The following is a 23705-nucleotide window of genomic DNA, read 5'->3' on the forward strand; positions in this document are numbered from 1 at the left end:
TAATAGCAATATTATACGATGATCAGCTGTGAATGACTTAGTTTTTTCTCAGCCATACAGTGATCCAGGAAAGTTCTGAAGGACTTATGAAAAATGCTATCCTTCTCTGAAGAAACAACTGATAAAGAGTCTCACTGTAGATTGAACCTTACTTTTAAAACTTTCTTTTCTCTTCTTTCTAGTCTGTGTTTTCTTTTGCACCATGGCTAATATGGAAATATATTGTATGACATAGCAAATGCTTATCTTTTCAAGGAGGGCAAAAGGGAGGGAGGGAGGGAGAAATTTTGGAATTCAAAAAGTACAAAATGAATGTTAAAAAAATGGTTTTTACATGTAATTGAGAAAAATAATAAAAACATTCTTTAAAAAAAAACTCTGCCTTTCTAAACTATGGTCAAGTTAGAAGACAGACAAGAGACACAAATAAGAGGGAATCCTGTCAATCTTCAGATTAGAGACTAAATTTGTGATTGAAATGGAATTTTTCTACTGTGAATTTCCAAAATGTTTTTTTTAAAAAAAAAAACCAAATGTTTTTCTAAATGCTGAAATATTTTATTGAGCTTTGGGATAACATTTAAAAGTTTCTTTTTAGAAAAAATAAGAATAAGACTTTATGAAAGTTACAAAGGAACAGCACTTAGCACTTATATCACTCTTTCCTGGGAGAGTGACAGATTTATTGTTTTAGTATTAAAGAAGTTTATTTCACTGATTAAAAGGATTTTAATTTGCACTTTAATTTTATGTGATACTAAAGAACTATTATTAACTCTTTCCCTAAGTATGTCTAAAGAGAAGCTTATTTAAATCAGGGAGCAACAAAAGAGTAAGTAAAATTTAATCTGGAAGAACATTTTGGTGTTACTGCTATATTTTTTTGTAAATTGATGTAACAGTCAAATTATCTAGGTACTAAAGTATAGTCTTTCTAAAACCCTAAAGGTAACAATATTAAAATTGACTGGTATTCTGTATTGAAGATGTGTGCTAAATTGTAACAAAAAGTATTCAGCAGAGTGAAGATTAGTTTTAGAGGTAGTCTAGGATATGAGTAGTGTGGGATCAGAATGTAAAAGAAACAGGACAGGTGCAAATTTAAAGGGTTTTAATCAAATTCCACTAAAGGGAGAGAGTTTTAAAAAATTAAGGATGGGATGAGAATGGGTAGAAAGTTAAAATTGTAGTCTGTTTGCATTGACTGTGAAGAGATTTTGTTCTCATTGAGATGAGAATGATTTTTAAAAAATGTCATGTGGTTATTCTTTTAATTTCTTTTGTAGTTATTATTTATGGTGTAGAAACTACAATTGTAGGGTTTGTTTGTTTTTTTGCATATTTTCAACATGGAATTATTTGAAGATGGCATACTAAAATTCTATCCTTGAAAAGGACTATTAGGATGTATTTTGGTAAAATCCTCTTGGATCCTAAAAGAGGGGGATGAGAATATAAGATTTTTTCCTACTTTAAATTTTTTCCAGACTTAACTGAAAGTAGTCCTATAATGTGAAGTGATTAGTAATGGCCCTTGGGAAAATTGAGCTGCTGTATGATATCACTTGTACATATAGATCCAGCTGTAATTGAATTTATTCTAATATAATTTTATGAGATACGTGTTCTCCTGTTAGGATGAGTGGAATATTTGACCCTTTATAAATAAATCAGGTCTTAAATGGAAAGACATTTAATATTTGCCAATAAAACAGTATGTTTAGAAATTGTACAAGTTTTGTTAAAAGTATAATTGGATCAGATTTTTTGTTTTACTGTTCTTTAATGCACTGAATATAAAATGCAAAAGATGTTAAGATGGATGGTTTTCTGTGTAAGAGAATTTGGAAATTCATTTTACTAATTTAATGTTATGACTGGCAGTGTTTTGTTTTATATTTTAAATACATGATATGTATGTTATTGTATTTCTAAATTTTATTTTATTGTGAATTTTGGGAAATCATGATATGAAATGTGAACTTTTAACTTTTGATTTGGATGCTGTGAAATTATAAATTATTAGTTTATTTTATAACATTTAAATAATTATTTTCATAATATTTAAATCTATCAAACATTTAATTGGATATGTTTAAAGGGGAGAATAAATTTTTTGAGAATACATTTTTGGGAAGAAGGGGGGGGGGGGAAAGAATTTATAAAATCTCATTTATAAACTTGCCAAGTTTTTTAGGACCACATATTTGGGCAAAGTCATAATATCTTATGGAGGAACTTGCTAAATGTTGTAAAATTTTAAAATATAGAATTTTTTTTTTTAATAGCCTTTTATTTACAGGATATATACATGGGTAACTTTACAGCATTAACAATTGCCAAACCTCTTGTTCCAATTTTTCACCTCTTACCCCCCCCCCCTCCCCTAAATGGCAGAAAATATAGAATTTTGAGAGAATTACTGAGAAAATGGGATCCCCTTTTCTACTATTAACACTTGTTACAAAAGAGGGGAGAAAAACAAGTTTGTAGGATAAAGGTGATTTATGTGGTGATTTGTGACTATGAAAATTATAGAATTACTCTTGGAATAGTATATATTGAAATTATACCTTGAACCAACTTAGTCCAGTCTTAAAGATTTTTCTCAGGTTTCGGAGTAAACAATAGTACTGTCTCTGTAGAATTCCAGAATGGAATTATTTTCTTGATTTCTAATGATTTATTTTTATACCAGGATGAGTCTAAATTCAAGGACAAAAGGATTTTGAGTGATTAAAAAAAAAAAAGACCTCGTAAACATGAGTGAAATAATAATAACTGTATTTAGCCCTAAGTTATGATGAGTGAAACTTGTTATTTGAGGTAAAATCTCTTGGGACTGTGATTTGATATAATTCTTAATTTTGAATTCAGGTAGAAATGTCTAAATGATCACTAATCCATCATTTGAGGGTAATGCCCAAGCTGCTGAAAGGGAGTATGATCTTAGAAAAGCTGCAGGTGAATATCTGTGTCTGGGAAAAGTTGAGGGGACAGCCTTGGCACAGTGTAGAGGGTAGTAGAAGACTCAATTTCGCCATGTTTTGAATATTCCCCTGAATATTTTTACCATGGCTAATCCTAAGCCTGGCTTTGATACTTGAATAATTACATGATTTTTAATAATAAAAACAAACAAACAAACAATGACTCTTACCTAAAATCAAACAGAACTAAAGACGCTTTATTCTGTTATATATGTTAAATAATTTTTTTATCCTTATGCTTCAGCCTGGAGGAATAGTTTTAATGTTATAATCAGGCCCTTTTTTTTTCCTTATATAGCAAATTTCTATAATTAGTGCAGTTTCATTGCAAAAATTTTGTTGTCTCAATACTAAATCTATTAATTACTTAACATCTGAGTTAGTATAATAGGATACAAGTAAAAAAGCACATCTTATTGTTTTAATATTAAATTGTGGGCCATTTCATATTTTAAACTACTAAGTAAAAGAATTCTTGGATTTGCCACCCCCTTGGTAATAAGGATGACATCTTCCTAAAGGGGGAGGAGGACAGAATTAAAACATAAATACAAAAAATTTTCTAATAAGACAAAGATGTAAACATTTTCTAATTAAAGGAATTGGTAAGCTTTGAAAAAAGTAAGATTAGCCATTTCTCCAAGAACTAGAATATTAAATGTATATAATTGGCTTTTAAATGTTTCTAATTAATAAAAAAAATTGGATTAAGGATTTTCCATATGAAGTTGCATTTATAATTGTAAAGATTTTAAATAATCTTTTTTCATATTTTAAATAAATATTTCATATTCATATTATTCATATACACATTTCATATTTTATAAATTAGGCCCTTATAGATTCTTTTTAAGACATTTCCTTCAGCCTATTGTTGGCAGTATCTATATCTGGTACTGGATTTAGATAAAGATGGAAAGAGCAAGTGGTAAGTAATAACTAAAATTCTCTGAGGTTTTTGGCAAGTTATGGGTTCTTAATTTTATATTAATTTTATAGAACTATTGTTCATAAAACCAGAACCATAAAGCTTGAGCAAATTTTTCAACATGAACACTTAGTTTATTGTAAAACCAAAATTTGAAGGTTACATTACGTAATCTCTGCAGTAACTTGGAATCAGAGAAGCAGATCTTCAGAGAGGTGCCCTCTTCAGAGCTGTCCTAAGTATAAGATCTATTCCTGAACATCCAAAAGAAGATGTTTCCAAGAACTACATGATTATCTGGAACATTTGGCACTTAAGATGAAATGTGCTGATTAAAAAGATAAAAAGGGTTATTAAGGATATAAGGATACTTGATGTAGTTTAATGGTGATGATCATCATTATATTACTTTGGCCTTTTGTTCATGGTATTTTAAATTTGATGAATTTTATTGGTTTTGTGGACTTTGAGGACATGTAAATCTCTTTCCTCAAATTAGTTCATGATGAATCTTCCAAGTAGTTTGAAATTCTCACTTGAAATGGAGAGGTTAGTTCAGGCTACAAGTGAGATCAGCTCCTTTCTCCAGATTGAGGTAGAGTCTTAGTCATATATTAACCATTCAGAAGAAATTGTGAAAAACTTATGAAATAACCAACAGGTTATAGGAGAGACACAGCTACCCACCCCAAGTAGTCCCTGATGGAATCCTTATTCTTGGTTTACTTGGCTACAGGAAAATGGCTTGTTAGTCACTCTTGATAAGTGGGCCTTTATTGCCTTCTGTCTACACTCCTTTTGAGTTTATTTTACTTACTATGATGTTAAAGCCTATTCTAAACTTGCACCAGAAAGTGATTGAGAAAATCAAATTAATTCTGTTTTGTAATTAATTTTATACTGTTTGTGCACTGACATTTTGTACAACTGCCTAAATCATATTTCTTTGCCTCTGAGTTAAGTTTAAAAGTTCAGTGTTCCTGAAATCACTGTGCTATCTTTATGTCAAAGAAACCTGCTAACTGTCCTTGCAGGATATAGGTGGATATCAGGAAATTTGTTATCTCTCAACCAGTAACTGTCCTTGCAGGAGGATTCAGGTAGACACAAACAATCAGCAATAGGGAAAAAAATCTTTTCTTTTCCTTCAGTAAAAGTTAGACAACTTGATCCGATGTCCTGCCTACCTTTTGTTCTGTTTTCAATTTCCCTAAACTATAAGTCTTTGCAATTCTTTTGCAGGATTTGCTGAGGAGTTAAAGACCTGATTTGTTTGCAAATTGAATGCTTTTGGCTATAAATAGCTTTGTTCTGACTTAGTTTCTCAGTTCAATTGCCACACCCAGAGATATTGTATAGAAGGCACTTAGTAAATCCTAAAGTGATCAAGAAATGGTCATTTTCATTATTCTTATATTGTATCCTCATTATTTATGAACTCTTGGTTATCCCTATTCCATATTTCCCCGACTCTCCACCACAGAGTATAAGACTTACTTTGTTTTCCAAACTTTTCTCCCCCATTTTCCCATTTTTAATATAACCCCACAGTTTTCCACTGCATGAGTCAATGAAAAAACTTTAGATCCTAAGCCTAATGCAAAATAAATAAATAAATGAAGCACTGGACACATAAACAGAAATGTTAAGATGATACCTTGCTTGTTCTCAAGGAATTCATATTCTTTTTTTAAATTTATTTTTATTCTTTTTATTTTCAAAACATATACATAGTTTTCAACATTCACTGTTGCAAAACTTTGTATTCCAAGTTTTTTCCTTCCCTTCCCCCCACTCCCTCCACTCCAAGGCAAGTAATCCAATATATGTTAAACATGTGCAGTTCTTCCATAAATATTTCCACAGTTAGCGTGCTGTACAAAAGGAAAAGAAAAACAAAACAAAATGCAACAACAAAAAGAGTGAGAATGCTATGTTGTGATTCACATTCAGTTCCCACCGTCCTCTCTCTGGGTGTAGATGGCTCTCTCCATCACAAGATCACTGAAACAGACTGAATTGTTTCATTGTTGAAAAGAGCCATGTCCATCAGAATTGATGTTCATATAATCTTGCTGTTGCTGTATACAATGTTTCCCTGGGTCTACTCACTAAAGAACTCATATTCTATGAAAACACATAGAGGAAGTTTTACTGTATGCCTTATGGAAAGGTCCTTAGGGTACAGTGGTCAATCAGATGGTAATACATCTTTTTAAAATGTTTTTTCCATTAAGAAAACCATATCAGTTACTGATGTTGAGTTGACAGTGGCAAGGACTTTGGTGATGAAAGCTTTTTTTCTTTTTCTTTTTTTAACCTGAGTTATCAGTAGTTGTAGCTGCTGAGAAGGCAGGAGCTACAGCCCCTGCAAAGAAAGCTATTAGATTATATCTCTCTAAGATTTATCTTCTCTAAATTATTCTATAAATGACTGTATATCCATCCACTTGGAATTTATGGTCATCTATGATGATTAGATTGTAAGATCCTTGAGGTCAGGAACTATCTTTTGCCTCCTTTTGTATCCCCAACACAGCACAGTGCCTGGCACATAGTAGGTTCTTCATGTTATTGCATTGAACTGAATGTAAAAGGTGGATTGAATCTTATTTTTTCCCATACCAATATCTACTTCAAATAGTTTTAATTGAATAATAAAATCTCTTCCAAAATGTTTGTCCTTTGGAGCTTTCCATGCTTTATATTATTCTTTGCCCATATTATAAAAAGCTTTCTCTCCCCTTTCTCCCCCCCCCCCTTTTCTCTCTCTGTCTTGTTTAGTTTTCTATCCCTTATTAGAGTATAAGTAACAATTTTTGAATTTCCTTTTGCGTTAGGTGGTGAACCCCATAATGAGGTCAAGAAGTTGGTTGAAAAGCAGGAGATTGGTAAAGAAGATTCTCAAGCATTATCTCAAACACAGGGAGGTCTCCAGACCAGTATTCCTGAGCAGCCTCATTTTGAAGAGTTTAATGAACACAAGAACAGGAAAGAGAAGCAGGGAGGGAAATCGGCTCTGGAGATAAAGAGAGTAGAGAGAGATTCCAAATATATGGCAGACAGAGATGTAACAACTGCAGAGGAAACAGAGGAAAATTATCAGAGACATTTAAGCTCAAACCTTGTTAGTCATCAAAAAATTCCCCAAATAGAGAAAGTCTACAAATGTGATGAGTGTGGCAAATATCTTAAACATAGTTCAGACTTTGTTCAACATCAGAAAACTCACAGTGGAGAGGAATCCTCTAAATATGATGAAGTTGGGAAAGCATTCAGTCATACTTCGGAACTTGGTCAAGTTCAGAGAATAAAAGGTAAAGATATGCCCTACAAATGTAAAGACTGTGACAAATCCTTCAGTCATCGCTCACATCTTGACCACCACCAAAGACTTCATACCCGGGAAAGACCGTATAAATGTAAAGAGTGTGGAAAAGCCTTCAGGTGGAGTTCAAACTTTGCTCGACATAGAAGAATTCATACTGGACCAAAACTCTATGAATGCCAAGAATGTGGAAAGGGCTTTACTAGAATTTCTCAATACATTATTCATCAGAGAGGCCACTTTGGGAAAAAACACTATATAACTAATAGATATAACAGAACTTTTAGGCACATATCAGCATTTAATAAACATAGGAAAGTTCATACAGGGGAGAAATGCTATAACTGCAAAGACTGTGGGAAAACTTTTACAAGAAATAGAACCCTTCTTGATCACCAGAAAATTCACACTGGTGAGAAACCCTATAGATGTAAAGAATGTGGAAAAACTTTTACAAGAAACAGAACCCTTCTTGATCATCAGAGAATTCACACTGGTGAGAAACCATATAGGTGTAAAGACTGTGGGAAAACTTTTACAAGAAACAGGAGCCTTGTTGAGCATGAGAGAATTCACACTGGCGAGAGACCTTATGAATGTATTAAGTGTGGAAAAGCCTTCAATCGTAAGTCGTATCTTTTTCTTCATGAGAGAACTCATAACCAAAAGAAACCTTACAAATGTAACATTTGTGGAAAAGACTTTAGGTGGGGCTCAGGCTTTTCTCGACATCGAAGAAGCCATATTGAGAATCATGATGAAGGTAATGATCAAAGGAGAATTTTTAATCATAGATCAGACATTCAGCACCAGAATACTGAACATACTGAAAAGAAGTCTTACCAATGTCATGAATGTGGGAAAACTTTTACCCGGAAGAGAACCCTGATTGATCATCAGAGAATTCACACAGGGGAAAAACCTTATAAATGCAGTCACTGTGGGAAAGCCTTCAGTTGTAAGCCATACCTTATTGTCCATCAGAGGACTCATATCTTTAAAGCTCATCAGAAAAATTGCATCACAAAGAATTGCTATGATTGTACTCAGTGTGGAAAAACCTTTTCTCAGAAATCCTCACTTATTGTACATCAAAGACTTCATACTGGAGAACTACCTTATAAATGTAGCGTCTGTGGGAAAGCCTTCAGATGGAAGTCAAACTTCACTCAACATCAGAGAAGTCACATTGGAATGAAACAATTTAAATGTCAAGAATGTGGAAAAATTTTCAGCCAAAAAGACAGATTAATTGATCACCAGACAATTCATAGTGAAGAGAAAGTCTTTCAAGATCAGCAAGGTGACAAAACCTTCAATCAGAAATTTACTGAGTACCAACAAGTAGCTGATCATGAGAAACCTTATAAATGTAATCAGTGTGGGCAGTCCTTCAGCTGTGCCTCAGGACTTAGCATACACCAAAAAATACACACGGAGGAGAAATCCTACGAAAATGATAATATGGAAACTTCTTTCCAGGACTCAAGTCCTACCTCTCATCAAAAGTTCCACATTAGAGAGGGAGTCTATAAATGTAATATATGTGAGAAAGCCTTTCCCAAGAAATCTCAGCTTCTTATGCATGACAGATTTCATACCCGAGAAAGACCCTATAGTTGTAAAAAATGTGGGAAAAAGTTCAGATGGAGCTCAAACTTATCTCGACACCAGAAAAAGCACGCTACATGGTAAATTGTAAAATAAAAATTTTGTAGTTTCATAGCAATGACTACAAAAGACATCTTAGCTAAGGAAATCTCAGCTGTGTCATTGGTGATTCTGGGTAGGGAGGATTTATGATTGATTTTCTTTCTTGAAGGAGATTTTCTCTTTTCCTTGAGTACACAATCAAGAATCTATGAGGAAACTTGTCTCAAGAGCAAAGTTTGTGAAAATTAGGGAAGAAATTTCAAGCCTGCTTTTAGTTGAAGCAAATCATAAAAAGTAATATGATAGTAATGTTAGGGAGATTTGTTTTCCATCCTCCCCTCTTGACACAAGTTGTATAATACTGGACAATTCAGTTAGACTTTGCAAAGGAAATTTTTTTTAGTCTCTAAAAGATTCTCTATCGTACTCTTGACACGTTGAGAATATCTGAAAATTCACTAGTGCATATCTATTAAGTGATATATGGGTTGGTGCAGGAAAATTTTTTAAAGCATATCTTAAATACAATATATGTATACATATTTATACAGTTCTCTTGTTGCATTTCTAAATCTTGCTGCATACAGATTTAGAAAGAATAAAAATAACTTGGGAAGAAAAAAATGTAAACATCCCACACTCATTTCCCAGTGTTCTTTCCTTGGGTGTAGCTGGTTCTGTTTTATCACTGATCAATTGGAATTTAATTGGATCCTCTCATTGCTGAAGATGGCCAGGTCCATCAGAATTGATCTTCATATAGTATTGAAGTGTACAATGATCTCTTGGTCCTGCTCATTTCACTCAGCATCAGTTCTTGTCAGTCTCTTCAGGCCTTTCAGAAATCATCCTGCTGGTCATTTCTTATACAACAATAATATTCTATAACGTCCAGATGCCACAATTTACCCAACCATTCTCCAATTGATGGGCATCCATTCATTTTCCAGTTTCTAGCCACTACAAAGAGGGATGCCACAAACATTTTTGTACATACAGGCCCCTTTACCTTTAATATCTCTTTGGGGTGCAGGAAATTTCAAAATACAAAGGTTGGGGATAGATGGTGTGGGGAATCTGTGGTATAGGAGTGTGTGTGTGGAGTGAACATAGGAAGGAAAGAATTGTTCCTTAATCTGAAAGGAAACTCAATGAAAAGAACAACTAGAGGTTGAATTGGTTTTTCTACAAACATAATTAGTTTTTCAGCCTAGAGAAAAGTCCAAATTTGTATGAATGGAGTTATGAGATCTTTTTTATTTTTTTGGAGGAAGTGAGGTTGAGATGTGTTAGAGGGGGCAATTCTGTCTCTTATACTCTGGCCCTACTCTAATATCAAAAATACAATTTAATATTTAAAGACTGGGTTGATTGATAGCAGGGAGTACTGGCTATTATCTTCATCCCTTTGACTTGGCATTCTTATTCATTCTGACCCTTACTCATCTAATGCTATTCTTTAGTAATTTCATTATTAGCATTTATCTTCAGTCTTATGATATGCTTTGTAGTTTTGACTTGGGAAATTACTGACTGCTGTGTTTTCTTTGAGAGGTTCAGACCTTCCCATCTGAGTCATTTCAGGGAATTGGAACATAATGCTAACAAAGTTTATATTATATGGGCCATTTTAAAAAAAATGATTATTTTAAATGGTATACTTTCACTGTATTATTCAAGATTTACATTTATTGAAATTAAATTTGTAAACAAAAGCATTCTTTGACTTATTTTCAAGAATTTTCCATTTTTTTTTTTTTGGTCCTAAACAGAACTTTTTCTTATGCCTTGTCAGATTTTTCATAATCATCTCTATTTACATATCAGTTATTAGCTATAGCAACTGAGGCTTAAGTACACATATCACATGTGAATGAAATGTGTATAGAGGTAAAAATTAGTGTAGTGTGTTTATCAGAAACATGTTAGGAAAATTGAACAATTTTATGCTGTATGTATTATATGAAAATTAAATTCCCAGCAGCCTGTATATTAAGTAATCAAAATATTGGTGGAGCTTCTGATCTAGTAATAGTTTTTTGCTTTTTTATTTTGTAGAATAGTATAAGAATATGTAACAATTCATTGGGAGTTTTAAAACTGATAAAATACATTTTAGGGTTTCTGCCTCCTTCCATGTAGGCCTATTTGACCTGGAAAGACTCTTTCTCTTGAAATATGTATGGAATCTTAACACCTACTCCACCATCTTTTCATGCTTCTTGACCCCCAAATAGTCCCAGTGAGCAGTTTGTGTTTTATAATTGTCTTCAGGCCCTTATTGGAGAACTATTTCCCAGAAGCCACTGAAACCCTTTGCCAGCCTTTCTAGTTTTGGTTGCACCTTAATTCACTCCCACTACCACCCACCTGGTCTTATAGAGTGAATCAATACTAATCATTGCCAATCTTGTTATCTCTGGACTTTCACTCCATACCAATCTGTCACCAACTTTAAGTTCACTATTCCAACTGACTCCAGGTAGCCTTTATCTACCAGTTCCCAAATCATTCCTCAAGCACTTTGAGTTCAATTACTGGTTCAGAGTTTTCCTTTCCTGAGATGATCTGTAATGGGCTGAGGTTTGAGTTGATGCACTGAGGTCCCAAGTACGTGAGGCTAAATAGTAATTGGGCTATACTCTATTAATATACATGATTGGATAAAGAATGGTCCCTGCCCACACTCTGTGCAAGTCCTGATGTGTTGTATAGGAAATGACGATTTTGGTGGGTGGAGACAGGAAGAGAAGCGGGGAGAGATTGGCCTGGGTTCCATACTCCTAGCTGCTGGTCGTGTGGCTGCTGGTCTAGCTAGCTTCTTGACTCGGCTATACACATTGCTATTGCCCATGCTCTTCCACCTCCGATCTTTCTTCACTGAGAATAAAGACTGACGATTTTCCCCTAACCTGAATTCCTGACTCCGGCTGATTTTAAAATACGTGGTCTTCACAATAATCGTAGGGCAGGGCTCCTTGAACTTTTTCTACTCTTGACCCCTTTTTGCATGAAAATAGATATGCAAATCTAACATTTACTGATAATCGTGAAGAAGTTTGATTTAAAACAATTCTTTGTCATATATATAATTTTACCATTTATTAAAGATGAAAGCAAATTTGCATATGAGATATTATTTTTACATAATTGTGATTTATCAGTAAATGTTTGATTTGTATATCTATTTTATATACTTATCTTACTACCAAATATAAAAATTTCTTGGGTGAAAAGGGGTGGTGATTGGAAAAAGATTATGAAGCTCTGCTCTATTGCATGGTTCTCAAGCCTTTCATAACACTTTCCTTCCTTCCACTTAGCCCTCTCCCCACATGACATTTTTAATATATTTTAAACTATATACCATTCCCTGTCAGCTTCTTTTCTACATCATAATGTCTCTTGACATCCCCATTTTCTCCTTTAGTCTATAATAAAGAGATTCTTAACGTCCCTAAAGCCAGCCTCTTCCCACTTTCATCCTCTGCAACCCCCCATGGCTTTCCTTCCTACCTCCTTTATTAGGCCATTCCTGTAATCATTCCTTCAATTTTCAGCTTGCTTGTAACTAGCGAGCTGTTTTTTTTTTTTAATCTACTGCCTACAAAAGGCCCCCTCAATTCTTAAAACTAACCTTTAGATGGACGCTACTGTCTCTTAAAGCTATCCTGTATTCTCAATCCAAATTCCTAGAAAATTTCCTGTTTGCTTTCTATTTCCACTTCCTCTCCTCCCACTTCCAACCTAAATAGCAGTCTATTAAGTTATCCATGTTCTTTGAATTGTCAAATTTCAATGGTCTCTTCTCTTTCCTTATTCTTGCTTACTCTGCAGCATTTGACTACCCCATCTTCCTGAATGCTCTTGAGGGTTTTGATATACCATTCACTCTGTTTTACTGGTTTGATTTCCTCAGTCTCTTATTGGTTCATCATTTATATTCAGTCTTGCCCCCACCCCTTTCTACTTCCTCCTCTTCCATCTCCTCCCTCCCCCCACCCCTTGTACATTTTAAGGCATTATCTTGGTCTTTCATCTTTCTACACTTGGTGATCTCTCCAGCTTTCTTAGATTTAATTATTTTGATGCAAATTACCTAGAACTGTGCGTCCTACCCTAATCTCTCACTTGAGTGCCAGTCATGCATCATCAATTTCATATTGGAACATTTCAAACTGGATATCCTTTGGGTAGGATTTCTAAAACAACTCATTTTCCCCGTGAAACACACACTTCCAAATTCCATTTTACTATGAACTTAACCCCCAAATAGCACTTCCATGTACTGAGCAGAACAACAACAAAAAGTTTTAAAATCGTGTATCTCTTCCATTTCATTCCATTACATACTTGTCTAAATTCTTTATGCACTATTTTAAATGTTTCAGTGGCCTTTTTTTTTTCTTTGTTTTTTGACATCATTACTAGACACCTTTCCCCTCTACCTCCCAATAAAAATGGTAGGGGGAACCTCTCTAAATTGGCATAGTAAGTTAACATCCATACTATAGCCATGTCCAAAAAATGTGTCTCCTTTTATACTTTGAGTACACCACCTCTGCTAGGAAATGGATAGCATGATTATTTAATCATAGGATTAGCCTCTGGTAATATTTCTGGCTGTTGACTTGGATTTTAATTCTCAAGTCTTTCAAAGTGTCATTGTATAAGTTGTTTTGATTCTTCTAATTTCATTCTATATCGGTTCAAATCAGGACTTAATGAAATTATATTTCATCATTTTTGACAACAATAATATTCCATAAGATTCATAGACTATAGTATGTTCAACTGTTCTTCAAAAGAATCAAATCCCTTAGATTCTAGTTGTTTTTCCTCCTTTTAATTCTCTCTTCAGGATATAGAAGTTTGTTTTATTTTTGGCTATTCACTTCATGATATTACTTTCCCTCTTAACCCCTCTCTCCAACCCAGCTTGTTTCCATGTTGAATTTGATGTATTTTTACCCTAAAGTGTGAGTGTGGGGTAATCTATTTCAGATACTGGTAAGTATCATCTGATGGTTATGTTTTAGGATTATATACAAGTAATTTACTGGTTGTATGGGGTCAAACTAAACATCAAAGTTAGAGGGAAGTTTATTATGAAGTTCAGCAAATAGCAACCAACCAGAGAATGCACACACATAGACAGTCTTCATGGTACTACAATTATACGAGGTCTGGGAATGCTTTATTAATACACAGGGGTAAAAAATGGAGGGACTTTCCAGGGGTCTCCAGGATGTCTCAGAGTTATTGGAAAGGTACACATTGCATTGCATGTTTTTTGGGGAAAGTTGTGACATCTGTTAGGAGCTTTGGTTGTTGTGATACCCATGGGGGCCACAATAAAGCAGAACTAAGGTAGGTAAGGATCAGATGGGGAAAAGATGGAAGGACTTAGCAAAATAATGGATGTGATCGATCCCATTTTGTAATTTCTAATTCCCAAATCAGTATCAGCTTCCAAGCAGAAATGATATGCAGCTTGTGGAATAGATAACATCCATAACACATACAGAACTAACAAAGTAAGCAAACATTAGGGTGAATAATGAAATCCAATATAATTGGCTTTAAGGGTGTCCATTCTTAGCAAAATCCATGATCTCTCTGATAAGCATTTCCTTTGTGTTTCTCAAACATTTATGGATAGGTTAAAGTAGTTTGTAGAGGTATTTCTCTAGATTTCAGGTCACTTGTGGAGATTCTTCAATTAATTTGCTAAAGTCTGCTAATGATAAGACAATAAAATTATGTAAACTCAACAAAATCCAATTAGATTTGCCTTCCAGTAATTAATTCATGTGATGAAAGCCAATTCAGACTTTAAAGCTAATCTTATAAGCAACAGAACTAGAGAGAAAACATAAAAATAGGCTGTCCAATAAGGTATTTTATATTTACATCCCATTTTAGTAGTTCAGAGGTGGTAGGATATTGCAACAATGAGATTCACTATAAAAAATATTAAGTTTTACTGTTATGGTTAGAGATTTGCTGTGAAAGAAGGAGGGAGGAATGTGGTTGTAACATCAAGACTGTTCCTTCAGAACATTGTACACAGTAACAGCAAGATCATGTGATGATTAGCTATGACATACTTACCTCTCAGTAATACAGTGATCCAAGACAATTTCAATAGACTTGGGATGGAAAATGCCATCTGCATCCAGAGAAAATTATGGAGACTGAATGCACATGAAAGTATACAATTTTCACTTTTTTGGAGGGGTGTTTGTTTTTTCTTTCTCCTGGTTTTTCCCTTTTGTTTTGATTTTTCTTTCCCAACATGACTAATATGGAAATATATTTTAAATGATTGGACATATATAACTTATATCAGATTGGTTGCTATCTTGGAGTGGGGTGAGAGAAGGAAGGAAGAAAAAAAATTTCGAACTCAAAATCTTATAAAAGTGAATGCTGAAAACTATCTTTACATATAATTGGAAAAAATAAAATAAGTTAATTGAAAAAATGTGGGGGAAATGGGCAAATTAATTTCCCTCTTTATATGCTTAATGTCTAACATAATACTAGCTATTGTACAGACTTCTTACTGAAATGATTAAATGAATTCTTGCTGAATTGGAAAAAAAAGGACTTCTTCCAGACCTAAGCATAGGGACATAGAGTGACTTGAAAAAGGTGTAATAGGATAACGCACCCTTAGTTCTGTTTCATTTCAAGTAAGAATCATAGCTAATTTTTGGAATAGCCAAACATGCAGCAAAGTTCCATATTGTTAAAACATAAAGCATCCTAGCCAGATTCAGGATTAAACAGGTAGGAAGCATTCCTTTTCAAACATGATGAGGAAACCGAGTCAAGAGTCGAGAGAGTTTTACCTTCACCAATGCAGGATTGTCCCCTCACTTTTCCAGCAGACATTCACCTGTGACAGTTCTCAGATCACACCACTTTGAGCAGCTGGTGACATTTCCCTTGAATAGCGGATTGACTAATTTGATCATTCAATTATGCCTGCATTCAAAACTCAGAGCAATATCAAATTACAGTCCCAAGAGATTTTTACCTCAGATAGCAATTAGCCCTCTCATGTTGTTGCAGTAACTTCATGTTGCAGGGCTTTTTTTTTTTTTTTTTTTTAATCCCTCAATATGCTTTCCTTTTTATTTTCTTCTTGAGTTTAAACTCATCCTAGTATAAAAATCAATTTTGAGAAATTAAGAAAGTAATTCCATCCTGAAATTCCACATAGATAATGACTATATGATAGTTTACTCAAAACTCAGAAAAACACTGGTTACTTACTGTAAGTGTTCAGACTAACAGATTATCCATTTTGTAAGGTATTTTTTATCAACCCCTAAAGCAAAAACAAATCTTTAAGATTGGAATCTGTTGAGACTAAGTTGGCTCAAAATAAAACTTCAACTTAAACTATTTCAGATATAATTGCACAATTTTCATAATAAATTTTATCATAAAAATCACTTCTATAGTATAAGCAAACTTAGAAGGCCCCTTCCTCCCAATCTTATAATGAATATGATAGAAGAATGAATCTCAGTTTCTTAGTAAACTAATTATTTTAGAATTTCACAATACTTTAACAAGTTTTTTTAATAGGACTTTTGAGATTTTATGACCTTGCCAAAATAGAAGGTGGCAAGGAAGCTGACAAGTTTACAGATAAAGAGATTTTACAGCATTTTTCTTTATATAGATAAGGGATTTTACAAGGTCTTTCCCTTTACAAATAAAGAGATTTTACAAGGTCTCCCTCTTTTTTTTTTTTTTTTTTTTTTAACTTTTTCTACAAAGTAATTATGATTTTTTCTCTTTTAAACTATACTCAATGAAATACTTGATACTTTTAACATGTTAACTTCTAAAAACCATAATTAATAATTTCATGACATCTAGATAAAAAGGGAGTTAAATTTTCTAATGATAGAATTATATCATACTCTTAACAGCATTTCTTATACAGTGCTTTCCCAAATTCACAGTAAGAAAAATTTAGAAACATAATAATCATATGTAGACTACCATGTAGTTAAAACATGAAACGATACTTATTGCCAATCAAATGATACCGATTCAGTTGAATGCATCTCCAGATTATTTTATATAGGAAATAACTTAATTTTATGAGTTTTGGCATTTTATACTGATTGCATTCAAGACTAGTATAGAGTAATTATATTTAATATAATAGCTAAAATATAGTGTTTATCATATGCCAGGCATTGTGCTAAGTAATTTACAATTATTCTATTTGATCTTTGCAATAACTTTGGGAAGTAAGTGCTATTATACCATTTTACAGATGAAGATACAGATGAAATGCCTTACTGAAGGTCACACACTGTTTATAAATATCTGAGACTAGATTTGAAGTCAGATTTTCCAAGTGCCTTCATGTCAAATATCAAACGTATTTTGCACTAAGTTCTGATTTACCACAATTATCCTAATAGGAGAATATCTCACTGTAAATGAGACCACATAATTTAATTTCAGAACAAACATCTGTTAAATAAAATCTGGATTTATAATCACTAATAGTGACATTCAAAATCTCAATTTTTCTGAGGGTCCCTACTAGCATTTCAAATTACAGGACCTACTACTTTCACTTAGTCTACTGCCAAATATTTAAAGTAGTAGTTTTGTATTCTCAGACCCCTCTCTTTTAGTGCCCATCAGGATTTTATATTCCTCACATAATTAAAATATAACCTCCTGATGGTCCTTCAAAGACAGAATTTGGCATGTTATTCTCTAATCCATATTACAAAAATATTTCTGTATTTTTCCTGTCATAAATAACGACTTTAAGCCCTTCAAAATTGGCCTTTCTTGTTTTCCTTTTGGTATTCTGAGCCAGCACCTTTCTTCTACTTTTTCAGTTTTCTAGGCTTTATTTTCCAATCATATCCAAGATTATGGAACCAATCTTCTTCACTCCATTGAATTTCTCCTTTGAAATTTAGCACAAGTTTATATTATACAATACCAATTAAATTCCAATACTTTTCCTTTTTTTTTTTAACTTACAAATGCATGGTTCATTCCAATTGCTTTTATATAACTTTAGTTCTAATTTACCTAAACAATTATGTTCTGTCATATCATTTACAGAAAAAATATATAGTGATAACATAAAATATTCTCCCAAATTAATTTTTACTTCTATTCAAATTGCTCCCTAATTTAAACAAGTATTTCTCTTTTCATAGTCAAAAGAAGAGTTAATAAAAAGCAGTTCTTAAGTACCAAATAAAGTTAAACTACAGACTGCAGTTTTTCTTTTTTTCCCACTTTGGAATTTCACTTATTATTATACTTTCAAAGTAGCTTTAGTTTCTTTTCTTCTATCACCAAAGTAATAATCTGGATAGCCCCAACCCCATGATTGCAATAAGAGAAATTCACTTTTGAATTTAAAGTTTGTGGGATTCTGCCTTGACATCCCTCTTGGGAAGGTCGAGGTGGAAACTTTCCCAGAAATTTCAGGGTCTCTTATGTGCCTGAAATTATAACCATTTTATCTCTTCATCTTTTTTCCATCCAGTCTCCTTGACTGAATCCCACCACAGTTACTGGAACTGAAGAGTCAAATCCAGTGTTGGAGAGAAACTAGAACAGATCGATTATGAGGTGCAACAAACAGTCACCACCCAAAATGTGTGCACCTGGGCAGTCTGCATAGGACTGGTTGATTAGTCGAGTAGTTCTTCAAGAAGACCAAAATGACATCACTAGATTGGAGTAAGGTACAATGTATTCAGCTGTGGCTGATCAGACCGATACAAGTTCAGAAGGCTCTACCACAGGTTGGACACAAATAATCCATATGAACAGTAAAGTGGGAGCAATCTTTAAATTTGAGCATTTCATATTTCTTTTGAGCTACTGCAATTCTGATTCACCCATAGAGCACAGAACCTTTTTTGATGCAAGTATGTCATACTAGATAATCTTTCCTATTTTGTCCCATGTCTCACAATTGATTCTCGAGTTCTTCAGAGAGAGTGTCCTTGTATTGCTTCTTCTGATCACCATGTGAGCACCTGCCTGTGTGAGTTCTATGTAAAATAGTCTTTTAAGCAAATGTATGTTTGGCATTCCAGCAATATGGTCAACTCACTGAGTTTGAATGTTTGGCAGTTTGGCTCGGGAAAGAACCTCAGTGTCTGGTACCTTGTCTTGCTAGGTGATGTTCAGGATCTTCCAAAACAATTCCAATGGAAGTGATTCATTTTCTTGGCATGGTACTGACAGACTGTCCAGGTTTCACAGGTGTACATCAATGTCAGCACAATGGATCATCCATCTCTTCATTTATAATAAATTATATTATTATCTGTTCTCTAGGACCAATTAATCTGAAGTTGGCTACTTTTTAGCATTCATTTTGTTTTACATTGTCATAGTTCTTATGGACATTGCTATAGCTTTGCTTTTGTCATTCTATCAATTCATAAAAACATTTTCATGTTTTTCCTAATGTCTGTTTAAGAAGCATTGATAGTTTATGTTATTTTTTACTTGTTGCTTGCTTCTCAATTTTAGCATGGACTCATCACTCTCAATTCTTAAGTTTCTGAAACTCATGTGAATTCAAGCTTTTGTCTTTGAAAGAGGGTAATTGTTCAGGACATAGTGGCCATAGTATAAATCGGTTCATTTTGCTTTAATGTTTCTTCTTTTCTTTTTTCCTGAGGCAACTGGGGTTAAATGACTTGCCCAGGGTCACACAGCTAGGAAATATTAAGTGTCTGAGGTCACATTTGAACTCAGGTCCTCCTGACTTCAGGACTGATGCTCTGTCCACTGTGCCATCTAGCTGCCCCTTAATATATTTTCATATGTGGTCTACTATGGCAAAAAAGGAATCTATATTAAAAAACAATACATTATACTTAATATTTTAAAGTTTCAAAGGCTTTTCTGTACTTTAAAAAAATCAAGATTAATCATTTTATGAGAGAAAGCATGATATAGTACCAGGTCTAGAGTAAGGAGAAAATTATCCAAATTCCAACTGCAATACCTAAGGAGTACACTTATTTGCTTGGGAAGAAGGTTTAAACTAGCAACATTTCTCCAGCCAAGTCTGAAAAACCTCCTGGCACAAAGTAAGTGCTTATTGATTGAAAGCACTTCCCAACTCTAATTTTATTGTGAAACAAAAGTCTTCACTTTCCAGATTTTTACATTTTTAAATTTAGTGTTTTTTAGATTTATTAAACAAGATCACCATTAATGTTGACAGTAGCAAACAAAAGGTAAACCTCTTAACATTTTATTAACAAAAAACATATTCCGAGTCCTAATTTGATAAGATACTCTCACTTTTGATCAAACTGTTTCTTCAAATTGATTATCAGTTATTGAAGAGAAACTGAATAGATCTTCTATTTAAAAAAACAGACTTTAGACTTTAGACCAGTATTTGTTATATTATTATTAATTTTTGTAACACAATTGACATTTTTCTGCTGTAGGTTATTAGTGTATATTAGATCTTTCATTTTGTTTTTGACTTATTTGGTATGCGTGCTTCATGCTTAGGAGTGGGATCTCTGTGTCAAAAAGCAGACATTTTTCAATTCCAACTTGTTTTCTTTTGTGGTTGGCTAGTTTACAGCTACAAAAATAGTGAATTAGTATGCTTGTCTTTTCACAACCCTTCTGACACTATTTCCATCTTTTATCATCTTTGACAATTGCAAAGTGGGAGGTGAATAGTCAGAGTTGTTTTAATTTAAATTTTATTTTTGAAATGGTCATTGACAATTTGACATTTTTCCTTGGAAAATTATTTAACCATATACTCTGACTGCTTATCTATCTATCTATCTATCAGGGAATAGCACCTGCTCTTAAATATTTGTAAATTCCATATGTAAAAATCTCAGATTTTTATCAATAATATTTGATACCAAGATGATTTTCCACTCACTTGTGCTTTATTTTAAAACTTTACTTTCTGGCCTGAAATTGAGCTACTTACTAAATAGACATTGTAGAAAACATTTTCTTTCTTTTTTTTTTTTAATGATCTTTATTTTTATAAAATTATGAGTAGATTTTGTTGTGATTGAAGCCTGAGAATAACAGAAATTCAGGCAACAGAGTTCTGAGCATGATCAGCTTATCAGAAAGGGTAGCAATTGCCATTTAAGGGAGTCTAAGGCTTTTCAGTTACCAGGGACTCTCCTGATAATCATATATAATCATAAAAGAGGAAAGGGCAAAGAAAATGACATAATGTGCAGCAAGATGGGCATTATCAAGTAACTATTGGCCAGACTCTGGAGTGTGGGAATTATGCATAACCTGAGACAACAGCAACAATTTAGATTTCCTGGAATAACCAGGAGATAACAATGCTTCATAAATAAGCTCCTGTGGGTGGTGAGGACTTACAAGAGTGAAATAGGGAACTAAAATTGCAGGCTTATAGAAGTAAACTCACATAAAGAGGGAGAATAATAAACTGATTAAGCCTTAATGAAATGGGATAGTAGATAAAAATGTTAATATCACAATTTATAATAAATATATCTTATAAGTAGTAAATTATAGCCCTACATCTATTAGTTATATATATATATTTGAAGTAAACCAGATTATTGGGAATAAGCAATCCTATAACCAATTTGGAGTCTGGTCCTCCCCTTTGTAGACTCAGAAATTCTGTTTTAATAGTTTATCCAAAAGTGATCAAACTCTCCGGGAAGCCACAATCTTAGAAGAGAATAATTTGGGAAATAGATCAAATCATTTACTTGTAGTGGGAAATACACACCAACACATTATACACACACACACACATCTTGTAGTAGGACACATATACAGAGAAAGAGAAGCCATATTAATCATTTGGACATGCCTCTAGATGTAAGGTCGCTTGGGACTAAGTGACATGGTTATTTACAGAGTGTAGAAGTTCAAATTAAGTGAATAGGAACAAAAGGAAATAGAAGTTCTTAAAAGAAATGTCTTTTAAGACCAAGTCTTATGATGAATTACCTTCTTCTAATCTATATATGTTTCTCCAGAGAAGAAGATTCCAAACTTTTTGAACATATACATACTCCTATCACTAAAAAATTATTGAGTACCTCACAATATAGCTATATTTATAAATTATATAAATAAAATATTGTATTAGTATATTATATACATCATAAAACATGAACAAAATAGATATTTTACAAGGATGAGATAAAGATGAAATAATTTTAAATTTATTGGCAGTATGAAATCTTGATTGAATATGTTTCTTTATGTTTGAGAATCTTGATTTTACATTTTAGTATAGTGAGTTAAAGATTTTTCTCTAAATTCAGTTTATACTTGCTTTAATGACTGCTGTAGGTGAAAAAGCGACCTTACAAAGATAGATCTAAAAAGAAGAAGAATATTGGCCATACTTACTGAATCATGATAAAAAGTTTTCAATTCTGTCCACCAATTAGATAAAAGTTGTGATTGAAATTTGGCTAAGAAATATTTATCTTCCTTGATTACAATAGTAAGATGGTTTGTGGAGGTACCAGATCCTAAGACTGTAGTTATTCTAGATAGAGAAAAGGGAACTTTAACAGGGCATATGACATTTCCAGCCACTGTTCTATCTTCATCTGTCAAGAGCACAATCATCCTTTCATTCACTTATCTGTAATGCCAGTGTCATCCTTTGGTTTCATTGGTCAAAGCAGAAAGGGAGAAAAAAATAAGAAATTTTCTGCCAAAAGTTTTATTTTTTTGGTGCTTAATAAATATTTATTGACTGATTTTGCCTCAGTAATTGATTTATATACTTGCTCTGTGGAGAGAAGACTAAGCTAGACATTTGAAAAATGCAAATTTATATTAGACAGTCCCTGAGCTTATAGTTTTATAGGAGGATATAACAGATACATAGCTAACTATAATATATAACACATACAAGTTTATTTAAGGGTTAGAAAATAAAATGCAGGGTAATGTTCAAACCTTCTCCCCTTACTCGTGGAAGGTGTGTGATGGGAATCAAAGAAATAGTATTTGAGAGAGAGAAAGAAACAAAGAGATAGAGACAGAGACCAAGACAGAGACAGAAACAGAGAGAGACAGACAGAGACAGAGGCAGAGGAGGAGAGAGGAGAGACAGAGAGAGAAAGGAGAAACAGAGACAGAAAGAGAAAGACACACATACAGAGACAGAAACTGAGAGGGAGAGAGAGCATAGAGACAGCGGGAAAGAGACAGAGACAGAAAGGCAGAGAGACAAAAAGAGACAAAGAGATAGAGAGGTAGAGGCAGAGAGAAGAGTAATAGAGAAAAAGGAGAAACAGAAAGAGAAAGACACACATACAGAGACAGAGACTGAAAGGGAGAGAGAGGATGGAGAGAGGGATGGAGAGAGAGACAGAAAGAGACAGAAAGAGACAGAAAGGCAGAGAAAGAGAGAGAGAGAGAGAGAGAGAGAGAGAGAGAGAGAGAGGGAGAGGAGGGGAGGAAGGAAGGAGGGAAGGAGAGAGAGGGAGGGAGGGAGAGGAAGAGGCAGAGAGAGGAGTAACAGAGAGAAAGGGGAGACAGAGAGACAGAAAGAGAAAGACACATACAGAGACAAAGACTGAGAGGGAGAGAGAGAGACAGGTAGAGAAAGAGACAGAGAGACAGAGGCAGAGGCAGAGAAAGGAGAACCAGAGAGACAGAAAGAGAAAGACACAAAAGTAGACAGAGAGGGAGAGAGAGAGAAAGAGACAGAAACAGAAAGACAGAGACAGAAAGAACATAATGGCTTTATAAACTAGGCAAGTTGGTGGTG

At 33.6% G+C, this 23705-nt stretch overlaps 1 protein-coding gene across 4 annotated transcripts in view; it reads left to right on the plus strand.

Annotated features, from left to right (window-relative positions):
* The window catches only part of LOC100933293 (zinc finger protein 420), a 36670-nt gene extending 17421 nt beyond the window's left edge, over positions 1-19249 (plus strand). For 2 of the 4 annotated variants that reach the window (XM_031960092.1, XM_031960100.1), the window contains exon 7: positions 6759-9557. In XM_031960092.1, the coding sequence (XP_031815952.1) occupies positions 6759-8941 (2183 nt within the window). In that variant the 3' untranslated portion in view covers positions 8942-9557. Of the gene's footprint in view, positions 1-52; positions 289-6758; positions 9558-18452 lie in introns of those variants that run through there. The other 2 variants (XM_031960108.1, XM_031960119.1) reach the window with 2 other exon arrangements.
* The last annotated feature ends 4456 nt before the right edge of the window (positions 19250-23705 follow it).

This window comes from Sarcophilus harrisii, chromosome 1 (genome assembly GCF_902635505.1).
Source record: "Sarcophilus harrisii chromosome 1, mSarHar1.11, whole genome shotgun sequence".
Lineage (NCBI taxonomy): Eukaryota > Metazoa > Chordata > Mammalia > Dasyuromorphia > Dasyuridae > Sarcophilus > Sarcophilus harrisii.